We start from the raw sequence: 21,381 nt of genomic DNA, 5'->3' as shown, positions 1-21,381 counted from the left end.
AGAACAAGAGCACCAAGGAGATATTTACTGCCTTCTCAAACCCCCTAAAATACATACACACACATTTACTCTCCGTGCCTGTGTTTGAAGTGGAACTTAAAAAAATAGGTAGTTGTCTATACTGTGTGCTCGAGATGTTCCTACTGCCATCGCCGAGGCATGAATAAATGCATTATTCACGTATTCTTGCACCACAGGAACCATGGGAAAGCAGAACAGCAAGCTGACTCCCGAGGTGATGGAGGATCTGGTGAAGAACACAGAGTTTAATGAACACGAGCTGAAGCAGTGGTACAAAGGCTTCCTGAAAGACTGCCCCACCGGCAGGCTGAATTTGGATGAGTTCCAGCAGCTCTATGTCAAGGTTTGTGTGAACCACTGCCTCTCTGCTTTATTGTCATCTGTCTGAACATGTAATCATGTCATGGCTGTTTCCCATCGTCAAACTGCTGCTACTAAGTATTTTTTAAAGCCTCGCTTGAATTATTCAACACACATCTCTCCCCACATTGGCAGTTCTTCCCTTATGGCGACGCATCAAAGTTTGCACAACACGCCTTCAGAACCTTTGATAAAAACGGAGACGGGACCATCGATTTCCGAGAGTTCATCTGCGCTCTGTCTATCACATCCCGTGGCAGCTTTGAGCAGAAACTCAACTGGGCCTTCAACATGTATGACCTGGATGGGGACGGCAAAATCACCAGAGTGGAGATGCTGGAGATAATCGAGGTAAGGGATTTTCGAGTCATTAAACCCTTCGCTCATCAGGGGACTGGCCCTGTTTGTGTGGTTGATGCCCCCTGCACACCTGCAGCGCTTTGAGTGTAGAGGCAGTTTCATAATGACAGAAATGCAGTTGTATTGAATTACATCACGCTATTTCTGGGAGCACAATCAGGATAGTGAATCTGATATGTCACAGTGATTTTGGGAGTATATTGACAATTCCTGGAGTGATAAATGTGGCGTCAGCTTCTACATCAGTGCTTTTCATCCCTATTAGATAAACTCAAAAAGATAGAATAGGTAAACTTCCTTGGCACCGTCCGTCATGTTCATAAGATGTTGTTATCAATGGATTAGATGGTATTCAACACTATTGCTAAATTCAAAATACAGAGCATGTGTTTTGACTCCACACGGCTTTCAACATGGCGTCGGCTGAGCTAGGACAGCTAGGACCTAACAGCTACGACCTAACATATGGGACCTAACAGCTAGAAGCTAACAGCTAGGAGCTAACAGTTTGGTTGAGGGAGAGCTGGAGGGTGGGCTGCACGCTTCAGTTGGTCGTATCAGCATTCTCAGCTGTAACCGCTGTATGTGTACAGTGCAGAGAGGCGCTAGTTAGCTGGCCAGTGGAGCGCACACACACAGATATTAACATGCAGTAAAAACACGCATGGTCGGCTCCGCTATGTATTCCAACAAAGCACAGAACACACACTGCTTACAACACACACAGAGGGAGAGTGACTTGGTTCTCTGCTCAGGACGCCACCACTCCATATCTGCACAGCAGAGAGGTGTTTGCTGCCGTATTATTGCTCTGTATTTAGATTTTAACACCTTTAAGTGGTTTGGTCAAGATAGCATTCATACTACCACCACTTTGAGTGGCAAACACTGGACAAGTCAACCATGCACCCTTCACATTTAGCTATTTCAACTATTTGTTTGTTAATTTTAGCTCAGTATTTCAACTTCTTTGCACTCCTGTTTGCAAGTTTTCATGCACTAATTGCAACAGGCAATGTGGATGTGTTACAACTGACTCACGTTGGCAGCTAAAGCTATTATTATTAGTGAAATAAATATTTGTTTATTTAAAATTTGTAATCCTATTTTTCTTAACACTAAATATGTGAAATATATTTAAATATATTTTCTAAATAAATCAGAAATTATCTGTTTTAGTTTAGTTTAGTTATTTAGTTGAGGATGAAGTGCAATAGTGCGCCCCTTGGCACAAGCCCCCCTGTTTGGGAATCACTAATGAACAAATGAACGCATGTCGGTTTCCCTAGATTACATAAGAACCAACACTCTAATTTCTCACTGCACCTCCCTCACCCACAGGCTATCTACAAAATGGTGGGCACTGTGATCATGATGAAGATGAACGAGGACGGTTTGACACCACAGCAGAGGGTGGACAAGATCTTCGGCAAAATGGATAAGAACAACGACGACCAGATCTCGTTGGATGAGTTCAAGGAAGCGGCGAAGAGCGACCCGTCCATTGTGCTTCTGCTGCAGTGTGACATGCAGAAGTGAGCCCCCCTCCTACCACTCGCTCACTCCTCTCCCTGTCAGTAACCCACACACTCTGGACAGCAGCACATGTTTTAATGTCTCATTAGGTTCTCTGCCATTTCCACAGGAAAACAAAAACAAACAACAATGCTTGGACGATTTTTCAATGGACTCGCTTCTTGTGGTTGTATGCATGAGAATGTCAAATGCTGAATAATTTTGAATATAGCTATACAATATCATACATTTCTATTTCAAAACATGCCAATGTGATTTGTGCACAGTAACCCTCTACATTTCCATTCAACCTTAGCTTGTAAATCAGTGGAGCACTACCATTAAATTATGTTCCTGCAGTATTTAGGATCCCCAGTGTTCACTGCTGCTATTACTGTACGCTTTACATAATATTAACAAAACAATAACTCCTATGATAATTGTAACTGTCTCTTCTACTGTCCAGACTTGTTGAGCTCTTGGAGAATAGAGAGGCTCCTGTCTGTTCCAGATGTTTTCACACGATAGAACCAAGGAGAGTAGGTTCTTTGCATGCATATATTACGTGTCAGAAAAATATAATCTCTTACCTTTTGCATCTTTAGGTGGTTATAAAAGAGAAACCCTATGGACTTCATTTAGTGTTGTTGCATGGGATGTACAGTGTGACTCATCAGACCATTAGTTCACCTCCAGTAATGTGGGAGCATGATTCCCTCCAGTTGATACACGTGTATGTGTGACACTTGAGTTTTTTTCAAAGATATTTAGATTGCAGTTGTGGGCTAATCTCAGAGGAAGAGCTTTCACATTAACATTGTATTATGTTTTGCTTCAGTGACTTCTGGGATTAGCAGAAATACATTCATGGAGCAGCTTTCCTTTTATTATTTTATTGTACTGCTGTCGCTTAATCCAGAGGAAAACCCCAAATTACAGTCATTAGGCACAGTACTCATGCATTATTCCCCACAAAGATCCAAAATTGGCTTCTCTTTCAGGCTGCTTGTTTGATTCAGACTAAAATAACTTAACTCCGTACATATCAACATGTTTACAGAAAGGAAGAGCACTGCAAAATGAGTACAGTCTCAGCTTTTGACCTTGTTGCTAGGAGCTCTTTCTCTCTGGGCCGGGGACCCTGTGAGAGGGGCTCCACTTCCAACGCAGCAAAAAAAAGAAAAAGGGAGGAAAAAAAGCCTCTTATATGTTTACTGGACACACTGCATTCCTACTTATACAACTTTTTTGTAAGGAGAAACTTTTTATTGAAAGATCTCATCTTCTATTCCGTTTGCAACAATCATTAAAGATGCAGGACCCTCAAGAGAGGCGCTTGATAAAGCTTTTGAAAGAGTGTTTCAGTGTGAGACGGCAATCGGACGACGATGCAGGTTCAAGTTATCGAAGGAATTCTCTTTCAACAGTTTTACTTCAACATTTCTAGGCTATGCAAGCATGGACCGAGTGTCTGCTTGCAGTCCACTTACAGGGGTGGAGGTCGCAGAAGCTTTTCACTGTTCTGTATCTAACATAAGTGAAAACCACCGTCACATTATTAAAGTCTATATTATTTATACATTTCAGTCCGGTCACTATGTCAGATTATTTGTCTCCTAAATGTTTATATCAAATACGGGGGGAAAAAATCACAATACAAGTGACTGCATTCTTTTATACATGTGGCATGTGTTGCACCCAAAAAAATACTTCTGTAGTGATTAAAATGAATAAACCGTCACCAGGCTTTTTCAAAAGACATGGTGGAGCAGGTGTAATTCATGGGGGATGAGGACCTCGCTACTGCAGACTTTAAGACTGCGTTGAGTGGATGTGTTGTGGATGAGGGTGTGGATGGTATGTATAGTATGACAAGTATCGCCAAAGGTGTTGAGATAATCCACAATTTTAATGTAACACTGGTTATGGTAAACGGCTGCATAGAACCGGAGAGAGCAGATGTTTATGAGACATTTTTAGAGTAGCATTTAAAAAAACAACAACTCATAACTGAAATGCATATGTTATTGAGATGCCCAAAATGTTATAATGGATAAGAAATATTAAGAATAGCAATATCAAGAGGGAGAATATTGCTAGCGGCCCCTAGAGGCAGGACTGATCTTTGAACCCAAACACACCAAAATTCATCTGATAATCTAATTCACATCCTTCAGAGTCCTCACAGTTTGTGGCAGCAGAGCCTTCAGAGTGACACAACTATACATATCTAAACAATAAAATGCTAACGGCAAAACATATTGTAATAACGCACTTACTAGATTTCATAAAAGGGTCATTGCTGTTATGCAGTAAGACTTCTGTCCACGTGAATCACTTCATCATATTTTCTTCCCGAATGTGTCAAATATTTATAACAGATGGCTTGAATTATAGATAAAGATCTACTTCATCGCATAAATGCAGAATAATGCACATTAAAAATACAGGGTTTTTTTCAACTTAACTAACCTTTTTGTTGGTGCATACAAGTTCTATAATCCCTAAAAATATAAAATACTCAAATGTTCTTGAAGGCTGCAGAACACAAATGAAATGACATATTCAATAATTCATCACAGCAAACAAACCAATTACATTTAAAACTCCCATACACATAAAGCAATACTGAAATATACGTTGACAGTCCACATGAACGTTCATCCTCATGTCCGTGACTTTTTATATTTCTGTCACTGGAGCTCCGCTCAAACATCTTCCTCCATCGCTTCACTTCGAACTCTTTCAGGATCTTGAAGATGGTGGATTTTGATGAGGCTGGTTTTGGGCAGATTGCTGAAAGATAACAGACCACGGTTATCATTTGATCAGTCCCAACCAAATCACGACTGTGTATTGACAGAGTGAATAAAGTCTTTGTCAAAGATTTGAAGAACAACAGAAAAAGTCCATGCATAATTATAATAGAATAATAATTTATAATGTTAGAAAGACATTAGTAAAAAAGTTCAGAATTCTTTTTTATAACCTAGCAAATCAGTTAAAAATGCATACAAAATATACAGTTTAAAAATTGACATACAAACTGAGTACGTTCACAATCAGTTCATTACTTTTATTTTTAACAATTTATAGTTAAATGCTGAACAAATAATCCCAAGTATTTTTTACAATTAGCCACAATAAAACAAATCTATAATTGATGTGATGGCCTCCATATAGGGGAACAAAGTGAAAACAAAATAGAAAGGTTCAGTTAATAATGGAAAGGACAGCATGTAGACCGAGGCAATCTTTAAGAAGAGCGCCACCTGGTGGTGAGGGGAGTGATGAAGATGAACTGTCGAAGTTGCTGCCGCTCTGACAGCTCCAGGAGGAGATCCAGAGAGATTCTGCGATTGTGCATATCCTAAAAAAAGTGAATCAAAGTGAGTGAAAGCCAAACGTCTGAGCATCATTTTTTTTTTACACAAAATGTGTGTTTCTGATGAGTCTGTGCACTCACCATGTAGACGTCAAACTCATCGAGGCATCTGAAGGGGGATTCGGTGATCTCCCACAGAGAGAGCATGAAGCAGACGGTGGAGAAGGAGCGTTCGCCTCCAGACAGCGACCTCATGTCGCTCACACCATCGTCCTCTCTGCCCGGAGGCTTCACCTTTACGTGTGCCAGAACAGGTTTGTGTTTTACTTGCATCGAGTGTTTTTTTTCCCCCAAAATAAAAAAAGAAGTAGTGTACGTTTCTTGTTAAATAAGTAGAGACAAGAAATGACGCAAGAGAGACGAAGGATGATATGTGGACCTAAATTAAACGTCCTTTAAGGGTAATTACTTATTAAGTCATTTTCTTCTATTTGATGAGATTTTATACAACTCTACCGTGATTGAAGAGCTCATTAATTATATTTCCATTATTGAAAAAAACAACAACATAACAACCGTAAAACAAACACTGGAACAACTTTTTAGAGTAATTTATAAAATATATATATATATATATATATATATATATATATATATATATATATATATATATATATATATATAAAAATTGACGTACCGAGATTGAGAGTGTCTCATTGTTGTGATCAAAAACCATCGAGCCACAGCAGTTCATCTTGATCAGAAAGTTATTGAAGTATAACTTGCATCTGACAGAGAGTGACCTTTAGGAAGAAGAAGAGGAAGAGGAAGAAGAAGAGGAAGAAGAAGAAGAAGAAGAAGAAGAAGAGAAGAAGAAGGAGAACTAATCAGACATAAGCAGGACTTTCCACTTGCCTGTTAAACACTGTAATCATGTATTACTGGATTGCTTTTTAAACTCAGTAGGCCGTGATTTACCGACGCATTATTTTGTATCTGTTCTGCCTGTCCGACATGATGTTATCGAGTTGATCGATGAATTTCCGCAGATCTCTCACTTGGTTGGTTTTCTCCCTGTAGAGAGCGAGGGCCTCAGCATACTCCCTAATGAGGGCAGGAAACGACACAGCCTGAATTCTTCTGATCCCAGACTTCAGTGTGCGTATGCAGCGTGTTAACCGAGGCCAGTTAGTGCCAACGGCAGATTGGATTGAAGAATTAAGTAGAAAAAAAGTCTAAGTGGCAGAAAGAATTTTTAGGAAGCTAGAATGCTCATTTAACTGTTCCTCCAACTAAACAAACCTAAAAAGTTTTGCTACAAACAGCAAAGGATCTAACAATTTCTAGCTCGTTAGCTAGTTTGTTAGGTAGTTACTTTACAAATTTATAGTTTACATGCGATGAATTAAAAATGTGATAGCATACCAAATTAAACATTGACCAACAGTAAAATGCTGCTTACACGTTGATGCCCCAGTATCTTTTACTTTTTACAGTGTGCAATAAAAAGTACAACATCTCTTTGTATTTGTATTAACTTTTTGACGTAACACCACTGTTATTAAAAAAAAAGCCCCGTGGTTTCTCACCTGACCACCTGCTCCTGCTCGCCGTGGTTGCTCTCGTGCACCTTGATTTTCTTCTTCAGTCGAGTGATTTCGATGTCGATGCTCCTGGTGCTGCCGGTCACCTGCTGCCGCTCGGGGCTGATCTCGGTGGCTTTGGCCACATATTCCTGTCGTCAGATGTGAGGTCTGGTGACATTCTGACAACTCTGAATTACTCTGGAGGCAGTAAATCCTCTCTGTGGTTCAGTTTAGTAACTGCTAGCTGTCTGTGCAGTTTAAGACTGGGCTTAATCTGTAGGTACGAACAGTGGCTGGTAAACAAAAACAGCTAAATGTAATCTGTTGAACAAACTTAGTGCAGCTCTTGTTACCTGTAACTCTTCTTCTCTTTCGTCGAGGTCAATTTTCATAGCTTGGATGTTGTCTTCATGGGCCTTCAGTCTGGTTTCCAAAATCTGAATGGTTCGTTCATGTTTTGCACACTCGGCCTCCAGCTTCAGCTGCTCCTCCTTTTGGGTCAACACACATTATACATCATCAACTTCACTATCAAATAGCGTTGTCAAATAAAAAGCCTCCACAATTCAAATGTATTTAAAATCAGAGGACAGAACTAACATCAAAATTACAGAAAACGAGTCTGCAGCATCTTTTAACTATTTTTAGCCTCTGAACAAAGTGATACAACAAAGATCTACTGCACCTTTAACGCCTCCGTGTCCTCAGAAAGCTGATCAACTTGTTCTCTAACAGCAGAGTACTTGGACTCTATGTTCTCTGCTGTTCTCAGATGCTTGTCAAGATCCGTCTTCGCCTCATGAACAGTCTGCTTTTCTGCCTCCATCTTAGGTTGGTTCTCTTGGGCGACTTCTTCCTGCAAGACGTATGTTAAGACATTCGATTTACATGTGCAAGGATTTATTTTGAGTGGGGTCGGTACAAATAAAGCCAAAATGATCACCAAAGAGCTGATGTCATCGATGTGCTCCTCGCCAGCAGTCTCCAGCTCAGTTATTGATGCCTTGACTTGATTCACAGAGACCTGCATTGAAAATGTAAAAGAAAACTCAAATTACTTCCAATTTAACCTTCATAAATGTAGATCAATCATGCACAGCATCTATATTACCAATCATTCTCTCACCAAGAGAACCCAAAGATGCAGAGAGAAAGCATCAACATGTTGCATGTTGAGTTAAACCATGGTTCTGGTGCTCATCACTCACCAGAGTATTCTTCAAGGCCATGATGGTGTTGTTCAGATTGCTCTCCATGCTCATGATATCCTCAGTCACAGAGGTCCCGTGGAGCTGAAACCTGGACAGCTGAGCCCGGTGATTCTCCAGGTCTGACTCCAACATACTGTGACAGGAAGCATCAATTAAAAAAAAATAATCATGAACTCACTCATAAAGTGACGACATTTGAGAAAACAAGAGGCACAATGAAAACACATAAACCCTTCCAACCCTGTTAGGCAGCCAAGCAGAACATATAGAGTAAAGCTACTGTATAAAAATAGAGTACTAAATGGCATCAATGCAGCAGGGAAATGGATATGTAGTAAATTGTACATACAATAATGTTGACAATATCACAGTGTTTCTTCATTTCAGGGAGTAGTTTGTTATTGTGGTAAATATGCATGTAAATATACATGAAGCTAGATCAGTGAGTTTAGCTTAGCATAAAGACGGGAACCGGGTGGAAACAGCTAGCCTGGCTCAGATTAAACAAACAAGATAGAATATGTTAATGTATAAGCTTTAAAAAGCTGCTGGTGGGTGCATTTCGATACCTTTGGACAGAGCCAGGCTAGCAGATTCGGCCTATTTCCAGTCTTTATGCTAAGCTAAGCTAACCGGCTGCCAGGTGAAGCCTCATATTTGAGTGTTATCAAACTTCTCATCTAACTCTCAGCAGGAAAGCAAGAATGTTCCTTCCCTCAAACTATGTTATGATCATTTATTTCACAGTTTACTATTTTTTTACCTTATTTCAGTCTCAAGATCCCCGCCGAGATACTTGGCCATGCTGAAGTCGGAGGTGTAATAACGGTTTGAAAACACCTGATCTCCCTCAGCAGTGAATACTTCACGGCAGTTTTTAGGAGGCCGACCTTGCTGCATGACCCTCCTGGCTTTGTCTTTCTCCTTCGATTCAACATAAAACACAGGTCACATACTTTGCGCAACAAGCCCCGATTCCTCCCCTAGGGGGAGAAGCTCTTCTAGAGGCCTTAGTGAGGTCTGTTCAAGTAGTTGTATGAACCGCAAATGAGTTCTATATATATATATATATATATATATATATATATATATATATATATATATATATATATATATATATATATATATATATATATATATATAATTTCTTTCAGAATTTATTTGTGAAAGAAATGTATATTTTCAAAAAAAACACTTTTATAATATATTTTGAACATAACTATGAACTTCCAGCATGATAGGAGCAAGATTTCCCCAAAAGGCCTTCTTGGGCGGTCACCAAGTTTTTTCAGATGCATGCTTCAAGGCCTAAACAACAACCTACAGAGTAAGAATACAATAAAATGAAGCCTTGGGGAGTTACCATGGAGTTTTAGTCAAAAAACTGTGTCGTTCGGTTCAAAAATGTAAAAGTTATAACCTTTATGTCTAAACACCATTGGTTTGGGGCATGCTGGGTATTATTCTTTGCATAAATTACCACCTAAGACGTGTGACACGTTTTAAGAAACCTCCCACTATCACGGAAGCCTCCAGAGTGAAAAAAGTAGAAAAAAAACGTTGTGTTACTGGAGATTCTTTAGGAAACGTCACTTGACTTATGTTCCTCTTTCCTTGTCCGATAATGGGCACCGCGGGGCACGGGGCTAAAAAGGTTAAGAGGCATGAGCGCACGCACTAACTTTGACAATGAGAATTGATTCTATCCCCCTCATATCAACCAGGCAGTTGATGATGACCGGGCTCGTCGCTGTGATTATGTCCAGCACAGAAGGATATTCTGGATGATGCGCTTTCCTGCAAAACAGCCGAGAAGGAGAACAAAATGTAAAACATGTCAGGATAAAAGTCAGCGAATCTGAATTGCTGCTGCTGCTGCTGCTGCTGCTGACCGTCCATGAATGTTGTAAACTTTTTCAGAGAAAGGGCTGACGATGATCTGTGGCCTGTTGCCCTTTGGATAGTAGCGACACATCAGCTCCTGGAGGGCCGCCTCGTCCTTGTAGTTGTCACAGCAGAAAGCTTTCATAAAGCTCCGCAGACAGCACTCCACAGCCACCGCCAACATGGGATCCGTCAAACTGATGCACGCCCCTGAGAGCAAACACACACTGTCAGCTACAGTATGTACACATTTAACTGAATTTACTGCTTCCTTTGAAATGTAGGATCTGAAAGTAAATCCTCTGTATTGCCAGTTTTTATAAGATAGCAGGACAGAATGATACTTTTACAGATAATTTCGGAAATGAATAACATTTTGGGAAATATATTTTTTAGCTGACTTGGCAGGAGTTACAGTGAGTATGGCTTTTTCCAGCTAATTATTAACAGGAAGGCAACAACACTCAAATAAGTTAATGCTTCCGGCCAAGAAATTCTACATGTAATAGTACAACGTGTCCCTTTTATTCAGTGATCAGCCGCTTATAAATCAAAAAGCTTGGAGCAGAACCATTCTTAATCAAAACAAGTAATTTTCTCTCAATGACAAACGTAGCCTCCTTGAAGCTTATGAAGAACTGCCAAAAAAGGCAGAGGAGCGAAACTTGGTGTTCTTCAGTCTAACTTGTGCCGACTCCAACAACGAGCAACAGTCTTGGCTCTTTGTGATAGAGACACAAAACAAATGTGCACAGGGAAAGAAACTGTGGTTGAAGTTGTGTTTGAAGCAGCTCTACTGTATTCTGAAACAATCAACACAGTTATCTGGATGAGAAATAAAGAAAAAAGAAAATGATTATTGTGATAAATTTGACCCTGACAGGCGTGATCCGATATGACGTTGGTTAATTAGTGAGCTTTAGAGGTTCGGGGAGGCATATTTTGTTATCTTTAGACAGAGCCATGCTAGTTTCCTGTCTTTATGCTAAGCTACGCTAACCGACTGTTGAGCTACGCTAACTCTTGTCAAGAAAGCAAATGTATTCATTTCCCACAATGCTAATCGTTTGCTATTTTCCTGTGTAAAAGTATATTTTTGTCCTACTATCCTTAAGAAACTGACATAAACAATTTTAGAGGTGCTGGTAGACAGATTTTGTGAAGATAAGATAAAATAAAATAAGATAATCCCTTATTAGTCCCTCAGTGGGGAAATTACAGGATTACAGCAGCACTGCTCACAAGTGAATAAAGAATAAAAATAATAATAATAAAATAAAATCAAGTAATATAAATAAATATAAATAAGCAGTAAAACAGTAGAATATTAATATACAGACTGAATAGAAAAGTATATATATAAAAAGTACTTAAACGTAAACGTATTGCACGTAATATTGCACCAGGTGAATGCTAAAGTGATCAAGTTCAGATCAAGTGTTCGATTGTCAAAGTGGTCTACTGGGAGCTCAGCTGGTTGTGCAGCCTGACCGCAGCGGGGAGAAAAGACTTGCGGTACCTCTCCCTCAGACACCGGGGATGAATCAGCCGGTGACTGAAGGAGCTGTGCAGCGCTGCCAGAGTGTCCTGCATGGGATGGGAGGCGTGGCATATCATGGACGAGAGCTTCGTCATCATCCTCCTGTCCCCCACCACCTCCACGGTATCCAGAGGACGTCCCAGCACGCTGCTGGCCTTCTTTACCATCTTGTTCAGTCTCCTCCTGTCAGCTGCAGTGATGCTGCTGCTCCAGAAGACCACTCCATAAAAGATGGCTGATGCCACCACGGAGTCAAAGAAGGTCTTCAGGAGTGCTCCCTGCACCCCAAAAGACCTCAGTCTCCTCAGCAGAAAGAGTCTGCTCTGTCCCTTTTTATAAAGTGCATGAGCGTGTTCAGACCAGTCCAGTTTGTTGTTCAAGTGAACACCCAGGTACTTATAAGATTTGACGATCTCAATGTCCAGTCCCTGGATGCTCACCGGTACCGGAGGAGGGCGTTTACCCCGGCGGAAGTCCACCACCAGCTCCTTGATCTTACTGGAGTTTATCTGGAGGCGGTTTCGCTGGCACCATCCTAAAAAGTCCTGGTTCAGCTCTCGTCGTCATCGGCGAAAATGAGGCCGACGATTGCAGAGTCGTCAGAGAACTTTTGCAGGTGGCAGTTTGCAGAGTTGTGGTTGAAGTCCGATGTGTATATGGAGAAGAGGAATGGAGCCAGAACGGTTCCTTGTGGGGCTCCCGTGCTGCAGGACACCCGATCACTGAATACTTCCCACACAGTTGTTTCGAAACAGTCCTTCAGAGCCTCCTCAGCTCCATCGGTCCATCGTCTAACTGTGCGGGTCACAGCTGGCTGCTTCTGGGCAAGAGTGGTGTACACAGGCAGGAGGTGCACCAGGTTGTGGTCAGATCGGCCCAGGGGAGGGAGTGGTGTTGATGAATATGCCTCCTTGGTGTTGGCATAGAGAAGATCCAGTGTCTTATTGTCTCTGGTGTGGCATTTGACATACTGGGTGAATGTGGGCAGAGTGGAGGACGGAGGGGCATGATTAAAGTCCCCAGAGAGAAGCAGGAGAGCATTGGGGTGTTGTGTCAGCAGCCTGCTTGTCGCCGAGCGGATGACGTCACAGGCTGCTTCAGCGTCAGCAGAGGCCGGGATATACGCAGCCACCATGATAACGTGCGAGAATTCCCTTGGCAGATAGTGTGGCCTCATGCTAACAGCTAACAGCTCAATGTCCTTAGTGCAGGTCTGCTCCTTAATAGTGATGTGCCCAGAGTTACACCATCTATCATTCACAAACACTGCCAGTCAGAACATACAGAGCCAAGCTAGCTGTTTCCCTCCGTTTCTAGTCTTTATGCTCAGCTACGCTAACGGTCTGCTGGTTCCTGCATCAAATTTAACAGACAGACATGTGAGCAATATTGATCTTTCTTATCTAACTCTCAGCAAGACAGGAAATAAGTGCATTTTCCAAAATGTCCAACTATTCCTTTGAGTACCAACTAGTACATTTCATAATGCAGAACGGAAGTCAAGCCAACAAAACAAAGGAAAGTCACCTATGGGACCAACAGGTCTCTTGAGAAAGCGTCCGGTGGCGTACCCCTCAGCGATGGAGCCCAGCAGGTCGGGGATCTGATCTCCAAACCGCTTAAGTTTGTTTGATCGACTGGCGAGGATCTGATTCTTCCTCCTGACTTTGGACTCATACACAACCTGGATGTTTCTCTCCTCCAATCTAATCAATGGGAACAGACGGACATATTTAACTGGACTGCAGATGAACTGGGTTCTCACTCAAATTCTACCACAAAGCATGTCTGGCGTCTCTTACCTCAGCTTGTCCCGCTCTTCCCTTCCTTTGAAAAGCGCCTGATGTTTGTTCTTGATCTCTTGATTCAGCTTCGAGCACTTTGTCTCAAATTCTGCAAGCTGGTCCTTTAGACTGGATATTTTCTTCTGCTGTTTTGTATATTCCGTGTCTCCATCGTTGTTAAGGCTTAGGCTAAAAGAAGAAAGAGTAACATTTTAACTGAATGCGTGTATTTGTATTAAAGTAAAATATGTTATTTTCACCGTTCTACTCCCCCACCTTGTTTTTGCCTTATTAATTCTCTCCTGAAGAAGGTTTTGCTCCTTCTCTGACTGTTTGAGTTTGTTCAAAGCTCGGAAATAAACAAGCTATGAGAAAAAAAAAGATGTCACTTCAACCAACATAAATATTGTCCACTTGATATATTATCATATTTCCCAATGAGTACCTCCTGTTCCTTGTGAGCTTTGCTGACGACCTTCACTTGGTCCTTCAACCTCAGATTGTCTTCAGATAGAGACTCCTGTTCCTGCCTCATGCTGTCAACCTGGCTTTTGATGCACTGAAGCGTCTTCTCTACTTGTGTAACCTTAGACTGTGTGAAAGAGAAGAAAAAGAGCGGATGTATCTTTACAGATTACATTAAAAAATATATTATGTCCAAGCTGAAAGTTATTATTTTTTTCTCTCATTGGAGGAGATCTGTAAACACATTAGTATGTGAGGACAGCTGGTTCATTTGGTGCTGGCAGTTTGAAGTAGGCTTTTTAAATAGACTTGTGTGTTTTTGTGTGTGTATATATATATATATATATATATATATATATATATATATATATATATATTCAGCAGAATGGGAACACTTATGACTCACCTGACAGAGCTGAAGGTTGTCCTGATGTTTGTAATTATTGGCTTCCTTTTCAACAACCTCCTTTAACTGCTGCACAAGCTTCTCCTTCTCTCTGACCTGAGAGTGATGAGACAAAGAGACATAATTTAGAATAAATAATGTGAAAGAAAGATGTAACTCAAATTAATTTGTTTTACACTCTTACCAAACACCATGCCATTGCTTTCTTCAGATTCTCCAAAACCACCTTCAACTCACTAAAGGACAGCAACTTCTCATACCTCTCCTTCTTCTGGAGGAACTCTTGCTTCAGGTCCTTGAGCGACTGCACACAAACATTGTGCAAGGTTTTTAAATTATTAGATTTTCTTTGGGCATGTACTGTACATGGTAAATTATTCAGACAAATTCATCAACAGGCAAGCAAATTTCATCTATGTAACACGTTTCAGAACCGAAGTTACAAAGGGCTCTATGGAAAGAGGAATTATAAGAATATGCTTGATGTGATCAACTTTAAGTTCAGTCTTTAAGTTCAAGTGTTGTGCCTACTACTTTTCGAACATAAAAATATTTGTATTTAGTTGATCTAGAATTGGCTGTGTATTGCTGATTTTATTAGTTATTCTTGTTTTGTACTCCCACTGTGTACTTTATTTGATACATCTTCATCTATCCATCCATCCATCCATTTTCAACCGCTTATCCGGAGTCGGGTCGCGGTGGCAGCAGGTTCAGCAGGCCGACCCAGGCTTCTCTTTCACCTGCAACACTTTCCAGCTCATTCTGGGGGATCCCGAGGCGTTCCAAGGCCAGCCGGGAGATATAATCCCTCCAGCGTGTCCTTGGTCTTCCCCGGGGTCTTCATCTAATCTAATGTTTTTTAAACAGGCGCACCGATATGGTATCAGTATCAGAGAGTTCCCTTGTGTTAAACTGAAAATAAATACCATCAAGTAAATATTAACATTTCTAAATGTCATTCAAATGTATTGGTTGACTACATCCAGAATGATTAATATCTGAAAATCCCTGACCCTGATGTGATGAATCATACGTACCTCATCTTGTCTCTCAACCTGCTGCCGTGTGACTGTTTTTGTGTGCTTGATGTGGATGTAGTCTCTCTTCATCTGTTCAAGCAGAGTTGCTTTCATGAAGAACTACAAACAACAAAAGCAGAAAAGAGTCCAAATCATTCATCTAATCATGTGGAAATAAAAACATTCTACGACCATGTTAACTTCTATCACTACAGGCGTGGTCTTGAAACTAGAAGCCCATAATTAACAATGTCGGTCTTGTTACCTTGTATTTGTCAGTTTCATTTTTTGAATGCAGGAACTGTTTACTCATTTCTTGGCTGAGAATGGACACGGGGTTATCCAACTGGAACACATGAAACAAATGTGCTGCTGAAGCCTTCAAGAGCCATTGGTTTGCAGTTACTACATTTAAAACACTCAGAAAATAGAATTAGTTAAAAAGTTGAAGAACAAAAAAAAATATCTAAAATTATTTGAGGGGTTATTTGTGAGTTTTCACATACAAGGGAATCAAAAATCGTAAAAAAAGAAAAAGAGCTGTACAGTGTTAGTACCTGGATGTTAAAGTGGTCCAAAATGACGGTCAGCTCCTCCTTCTTGTTTGAGATCAGTTGACCTGAAAAAAATAATAAAAGTGGTTTATGAAGAAGAAGAAGAAGAAGAAGAAGAAGAAGAAGACGCTATCCTTTATTAATCGCCTTGGGGAAATTATCAATATTATTGTTTACTATGTATTTCGATGCTTTACCAACCTTGTTTTTCGACACCTTCATGCCATAAAGATAATGGCAAGGAGTTTAATTTAATTTAATGTAAATTGCACGACACAGTGGCACAACATTGCGACTATAGAGCAGCAACGATTAGTCTATTAATAGTCCAAAGATAATTGTTTCGGTAATTGTTTCAATGAGTGGTTCCAGCTTCTTAAATGTGAGGATTTAATTAGTTTCTTAGTTATTTTATTAAAATAAACTGAATTAGTTTATCGACAAAAAGATCCAAAACGCTTTTTCAAGAAAATAATCTGCAGATTAATCGAAAAGGTAAATTATCGTTAGTTTCAGCTGTATACATTTTAATCTTTCTAATTGTGTGAAGCATGATCACACCTCATACAACCAGCATCTCCCCAACAGGGATCTTGTGGTTGGTGCAACACTTCTCAGGATGAAAACTTCTCCTTGGTGGCTTGTGCAGTTCAACTTCTTTTTGCTTAGAAAATAACTCAGTGACATTTACAACTCTTGAGAAATATCAGTCCAAGTGTGAATGTAAATACGTCTTCCCTTTAAAATCCGCACTTAGACAGATGATATAAAACAGTTAAACAGTGACATGCTTGTAAAAATGCATGCATGCAAGTTTACAGAGGAAGATTCCTGACAGAGAGTTAAGAATGCATACAGGCTGGAAAGAAGGATGAAGGTCTGACTGAAGTGCGTCTGGATTATCTGACATTTAGCGAAGGTTAAATAACCTGATTTGCTCTTCAGTCTGCAGGTCCGGCATCCGTCACTAAAGATCCGGTGCTCGATGGAGATGCTGTCGCCGTAGGCATCCCTTTTAAAAGCATCTGGTCCTCTGTTTCTCAGCTTCACGGTTATATCTGCAGTGCTAGAGAGCAGAGTACACTGTGGAGGTATTCTAGGAGCAATGGACAGTATTTACATTAACGTGATGAGGGTACTCTGAAATAACATCATGTCATGACTTACTTCTCACTGGTTTTCACAAAATCCTTCAGAGACATTCCTCTGTTTGTGACGGTGGCCTTTCCCCCGAGGCCGACAATCAAAGCAGTCAGGATTGCACTTTTTCCACCTGAGATTTTAGATTAGAAACAACAAAGACATGCAACTAAATCACTGCGTAATATGAGAAATGCAATCATCTGTCGGCAGAAATCATCAGTTTAAATGATATATTCCCCTGAAATGTTGAAGGGTAACTTTGGTATTCATTAAGATGGATTCTATTTTCCCATGTTTGTGTGTCTAAGTGAATAATGGAGATGCCGTTTTACAAAAATGGGTCCAGTATTGAGCAAGAACGTGGCAGCCGGCAGACACAAACAGGCTGTAATGTATTGCTCGGGGAAATCCTCACCATCCACCAATGCACCTCCACTAAAAGTGCTGGTTTTTGCCACCAACAGGCTCAGATTATTATTAATGTAACAACAAATTTCCTCCACAGTTGATTTTATTCATGCAGAAGTACCTTTATGAAAAACAAAGCATATCTGTGAAAATTTAAGTAACACAGCATATATGTCCCCATAAAAACAATAAATTGACTCAAGACAATTAATTCAGACTGATTGATTCTCATGATCTGATAAAGTGGGATTAGATCTGAAACAATTAGTTGATTAATTGGTTTGTGGATTAAGAAAAATAATAACAACAACAACGTTTATTTTTAGGAGCCTTTTTTTATACCTTTATTATGGGATGGTAAAGAGATGACTTGTTCTGTAAATCCTTTATTTGAGAAAATACTCTGTCTCAGCTGTAACTGCTTTACTGTGTTTCTCAGATGATCATTTGAATACACAACTGCTACAGTTTCAGTCCACTCCTTCTTAGTAAAAATGGCATTGAACCTGTTTTATTAAACCAACATGAATAGATTTCAAGTTGCCTGGTTTCTAAGGGAGTACACACTGTGGATCTGTCACCCAGCCAGGTTGGGATGTGTTAAAACACACAAGTCAAAGACAACAAGCAGACGACATGACGTGACATTTAGAAATCCGGTTCTTACTCCCATTGTTGCCGATGATGAAATTCACGTTGGGCCCAAACTGGAACGGACCGAGCCAATGGTGACACATGAAGTTCTTCATGGTAATGCTCTCGATGAGGCCGATATCTCCCTGGAGATACATGCATATAACAGCATATAACCCAGCATATAACCCGTGAGAGAGTTGGTGAGATGTAAAGACAGAGAACAGGAGGGGCATATAGACTCACTGTGCTGGAGGGAGTGCCTCTGCTGGAGGAAGGTCTCTGGTGCTTCGCCTCAGCTGTCACTCTGCAGCTCTTGACAGCTGTCGCGTCACTTAGCACTTTGCCTTTTCTCTTACTCATTTTGAAACAAGTCACTGGAAATAGAGTCAACAGGGAGACATTCATGTCAGATATTATTTCTTTACAATAAAGACAGGTACGTACGTTTTTTCAGCTTATTGATCCATTTGTAGGGCTGTGATTGATTACACATTTCCCCATATGTTTGAGTTATCTGGTGTTATACATTTACTTAAATAAAATTCAAATTTTGTGTTACTTTATATTTTACGCCAGTGCATTTTAGACCGAAATATTGTACTTTTTACTGCCTACATTTATTTGACAGAAACATCGCTACAGATTCCACAAAATATGAATAAACTAATTAATTGTAATGTACACTACCGATTAATGCATTACTAGTGAACGATCTTGAAAAAGTATCGAAATGTGATTCTTTTTTACTGATATTGCAATAGTGATATGATTTGCGATATTAGAGGGAATCATTGTCCTCATTTTTATTGAAAAACATATCAGAATTATTTTATTTTCCCAAAACAGATGTTTTCTTCAATCTAAATGATAACATGTTGGCCATGCAGTACATCTCTGCCGCATGATAATATAATTCATAATAGTATTTCTACACACATTTCACCGTAACATATATTCTGCCTCCTTTGATTTAAAAATGGCTGTATGCAGTACTGAGCTGTGACTTATTGTGCAGAGCGAATGAGCCATTTTGCATTAGGAGTATTATATATTTTGATGCTACTATTTATTACCCTCTTAATTAAATACAATTTTGAACGCAGGACTGTTACGTTTTTGCACTGTGATGTGCAATGTTGTTGTGATGCTATTTAAATTCCCAGAAAGTTTGAGATGTCTTTCGTCTTATCAACTAAGGAAAATTATAACAACAACTCTGAGCTTTCCATGTTTGGCTGAGGATGCAGACTTCAAATACTCCAATCATTGTCTAACTTATGACAGATTTGGCGCTGTCAGCCATTAAGTTTATATCACTCAAGGCCCTGAACAAGCTATTCAAGTTCCTCCTTTTGTGAAACCAAGCGGTACTTTTGCAACTATTTTTAGTACCGTAGAAATGTGATGTTAGACCTGCTGCAGGGAAATATTTGAAGATATAACGAATAGCGTATATGCAATTACAAAAACTGGTTTCAAAGAGAGAGTGTGACAAACAGAAAAAAGAGATGTGAGCCTCTTGTCTTCAAGACAGAAAGCAACGGCATGAAACCAACAGTCTCAACAGCAACAACAAGGTGTTATTAAGCAACACAGCTGCAGATAAACATTCACTGCAGCTTTTGTGTTTCCAAATGTTCTCTAACTGATTCATACTGACAAGATGTGTTAGGCCCTAATTAACCATATTTAAAATATATATATATATGGATAGAGATCAATATAGCTGCAAATCATTATTCTTAGTCAATTAAGTTAAGAAATATATCTAGTGTGCTGTGTTTTCCCACAACTCATTCAAGTTTCTCCACACCCACAGCCCCGTATAGCCACGGGATAGCAGCAGCTTGATTTAAAATAAGAAAAGACTTCCGGTAAACTTCTGAAAAATCAAAAACAAATATGTCAAGCTTGTTATAAATATCGCCTACCCTTGTGCGCGTGCAGCCTGAAAAAAATATCATTGCATTGTCTGTGAAGACTTCCTGGTCGGTGTGTTGCAGACTGAAGTGCAGCGGTGACAGTTGAGGGTGTCACGTCTCTGTCAAACAAGGAACCGAGAGCAAGCTGCGTGATTGGCTCTCCGGAAGCGACCTGTGTTTACGTCGAGAATTAAAACCTCACAGCTTGAAAAAAGGAAAGAAAATGTATTAATGAACAGGTCGTCGACTATACATTTGCACAATGTGGCGTTTAGGATATATAAACACACTGCAACTAGTAAACACGGTCTGCTTGATATCTTGCATGTGTTTTTCGAGGCGTTGTATATCACCCATGTTAATTATGAAGCCTTTAAAAACACACGTGAGTTCCCGCCCCCACGTCCCTCAGACGTCGAGGCCCATTGATGATGAGTCGCCTGCAACAAACACGGTGAGAAGATTGACTCACGTTTAGTGATTTAACAAGTTGAGTAACTGTGAGTTAGTCGGAGACGAATTATTGTAAGGAAGATGAAGGTCAGTAACACACCTTGAAAAGTCTCGTAAATTGTGCGTGTGGCTTGTGGGACGTTGTGCTTCATTCAATACTCGCGGTTTTGCACCAAGAGCTGGATTTGCTGGATTCTCTGAAGGATTAGAGCCAATTTTGAATCACAGACACGTGCGGTCTTATTTTTTAGGATTATTTAAGTGGTTCAGAATATTTTGATGTTCCTGATTTGTTAAACGTGTTTAATTGGTTCTACTTTTACAACAGTTTAATTGTGCAAAATAAACTGGTTGAAATCAATCTCGTTTTTTTTTGTTTTTTTTTAAATAACTAAATGATTTGCTCAGTCATTAGAATACAGCCACTTCTTATTCGCACACCATTTGAAGGATTACTATACTGAAGTACATTTATCATCATTATCACAGTGACCAACATAAACATAATTGCTAATTATAACCTGCTGTCAAACTGTTATTATAATACACATTGAACTTTTAAAATAATGTATTGATATATCTAAAGATTTGATGTCTTGCACTGTTAAAACTGTAATTGCTGGTGAGCATGCAGCCTACAACTCTTATTGAGTCATGAAAACAAACCATTGGAGCGGTGATTCTGTACACAAGACGACAGTCCAAATGCTAATTTAGTGACTCTCATAATGTTCAGAGCTGTTGATCCAGCCTTAGCTTGTCGTGTTTAGTTTGCAAACAATCTGT

General features: G+C 39.9%; 2 protein-coding genes across 3 annotated transcripts; one reads left to right on the top strand and one right to left on the bottom strand.

The window, feature by feature from the left end:
* Positions 1-202: 202 nt before the first annotated feature.
* On the top strand, positions 203-2,393 carry vsnl1b (visinin-like 1b; the record flags this gene model as incomplete). Of its 2 annotated transcripts, XM_079232100.1 has the most annotated exons (3): positions 203-364; positions 517-732; positions 2,083-2,393. In XM_079232100.1, the coding sequence occupies 3 exons, from the start codon at positions 203-205 to the stop codon at positions 2,278-2,280; spliced, it is 576 nt and encodes a 191-aa protein (XP_079088226.1). In that variant the 3' UTR covers positions 2,281-2,393. The 2 variants fall into 2 exon arrangements, with proteins under 2 accessions (XP_079088226.1, XP_079088227.1); XM_079232101.1 differs by lacking the exon at positions 517-732.
* A 1,760-nt stretch (positions 2,394-4,153) lies between these two features.
* On the bottom strand, positions 4,154-18,580 carry smc6 (structural maintenance of chromosomes 6; the record flags this gene model as incomplete). Its single annotated transcript, XM_079221493.1, has 26 exons — positions 4,154-5,052; positions 5,529-5,626; positions 5,723-5,875; positions 6,279-6,384; positions 6,560-6,685; positions 7,171-7,316; positions 7,521-7,658; positions 7,853-8,023; positions 8,111-8,191; positions 8,376-8,511; positions 9,142-9,302; positions 10,061-10,175; positions 10,271-10,472; positions 13,330-13,508; positions 13,605-13,775; positions 13,863-13,951; positions 14,032-14,178; positions 14,458-14,553; positions 14,642-14,761; positions 15,498-15,599; positions 15,745-15,825; positions 16,037-16,098; positions 16,963-17,099; positions 17,201-17,306; positions 18,252-18,363; positions 18,464-18,580. 26 exons carry the CDS (start codon positions 18,578-18,580, stop codon positions 4,965-4,967), a joined length of 3,240 nt encoding a protein of 1,079 aa, XP_079077619.1. The 3' UTR covers positions 4,154-4,964.
* Between the last annotated feature and the right edge of the window lie 2,801 nt (positions 18,581-21,381).

Source organism: Taurulus bubalis (assembly GCF_910589615.1).
Source record: "Taurulus bubalis genome assembly, chromosome: 1".
Classification (NCBI taxonomy): domain Eukaryota; kingdom Metazoa; phylum Chordata; class Actinopteri; order Perciformes; family Cottidae; genus Taurulus; species Taurulus bubalis.
The sequence above is the reverse complement of the archived record's forward strand: the minus strand, read 5'-3'. Positions and strand labels throughout refer to the sequence as shown.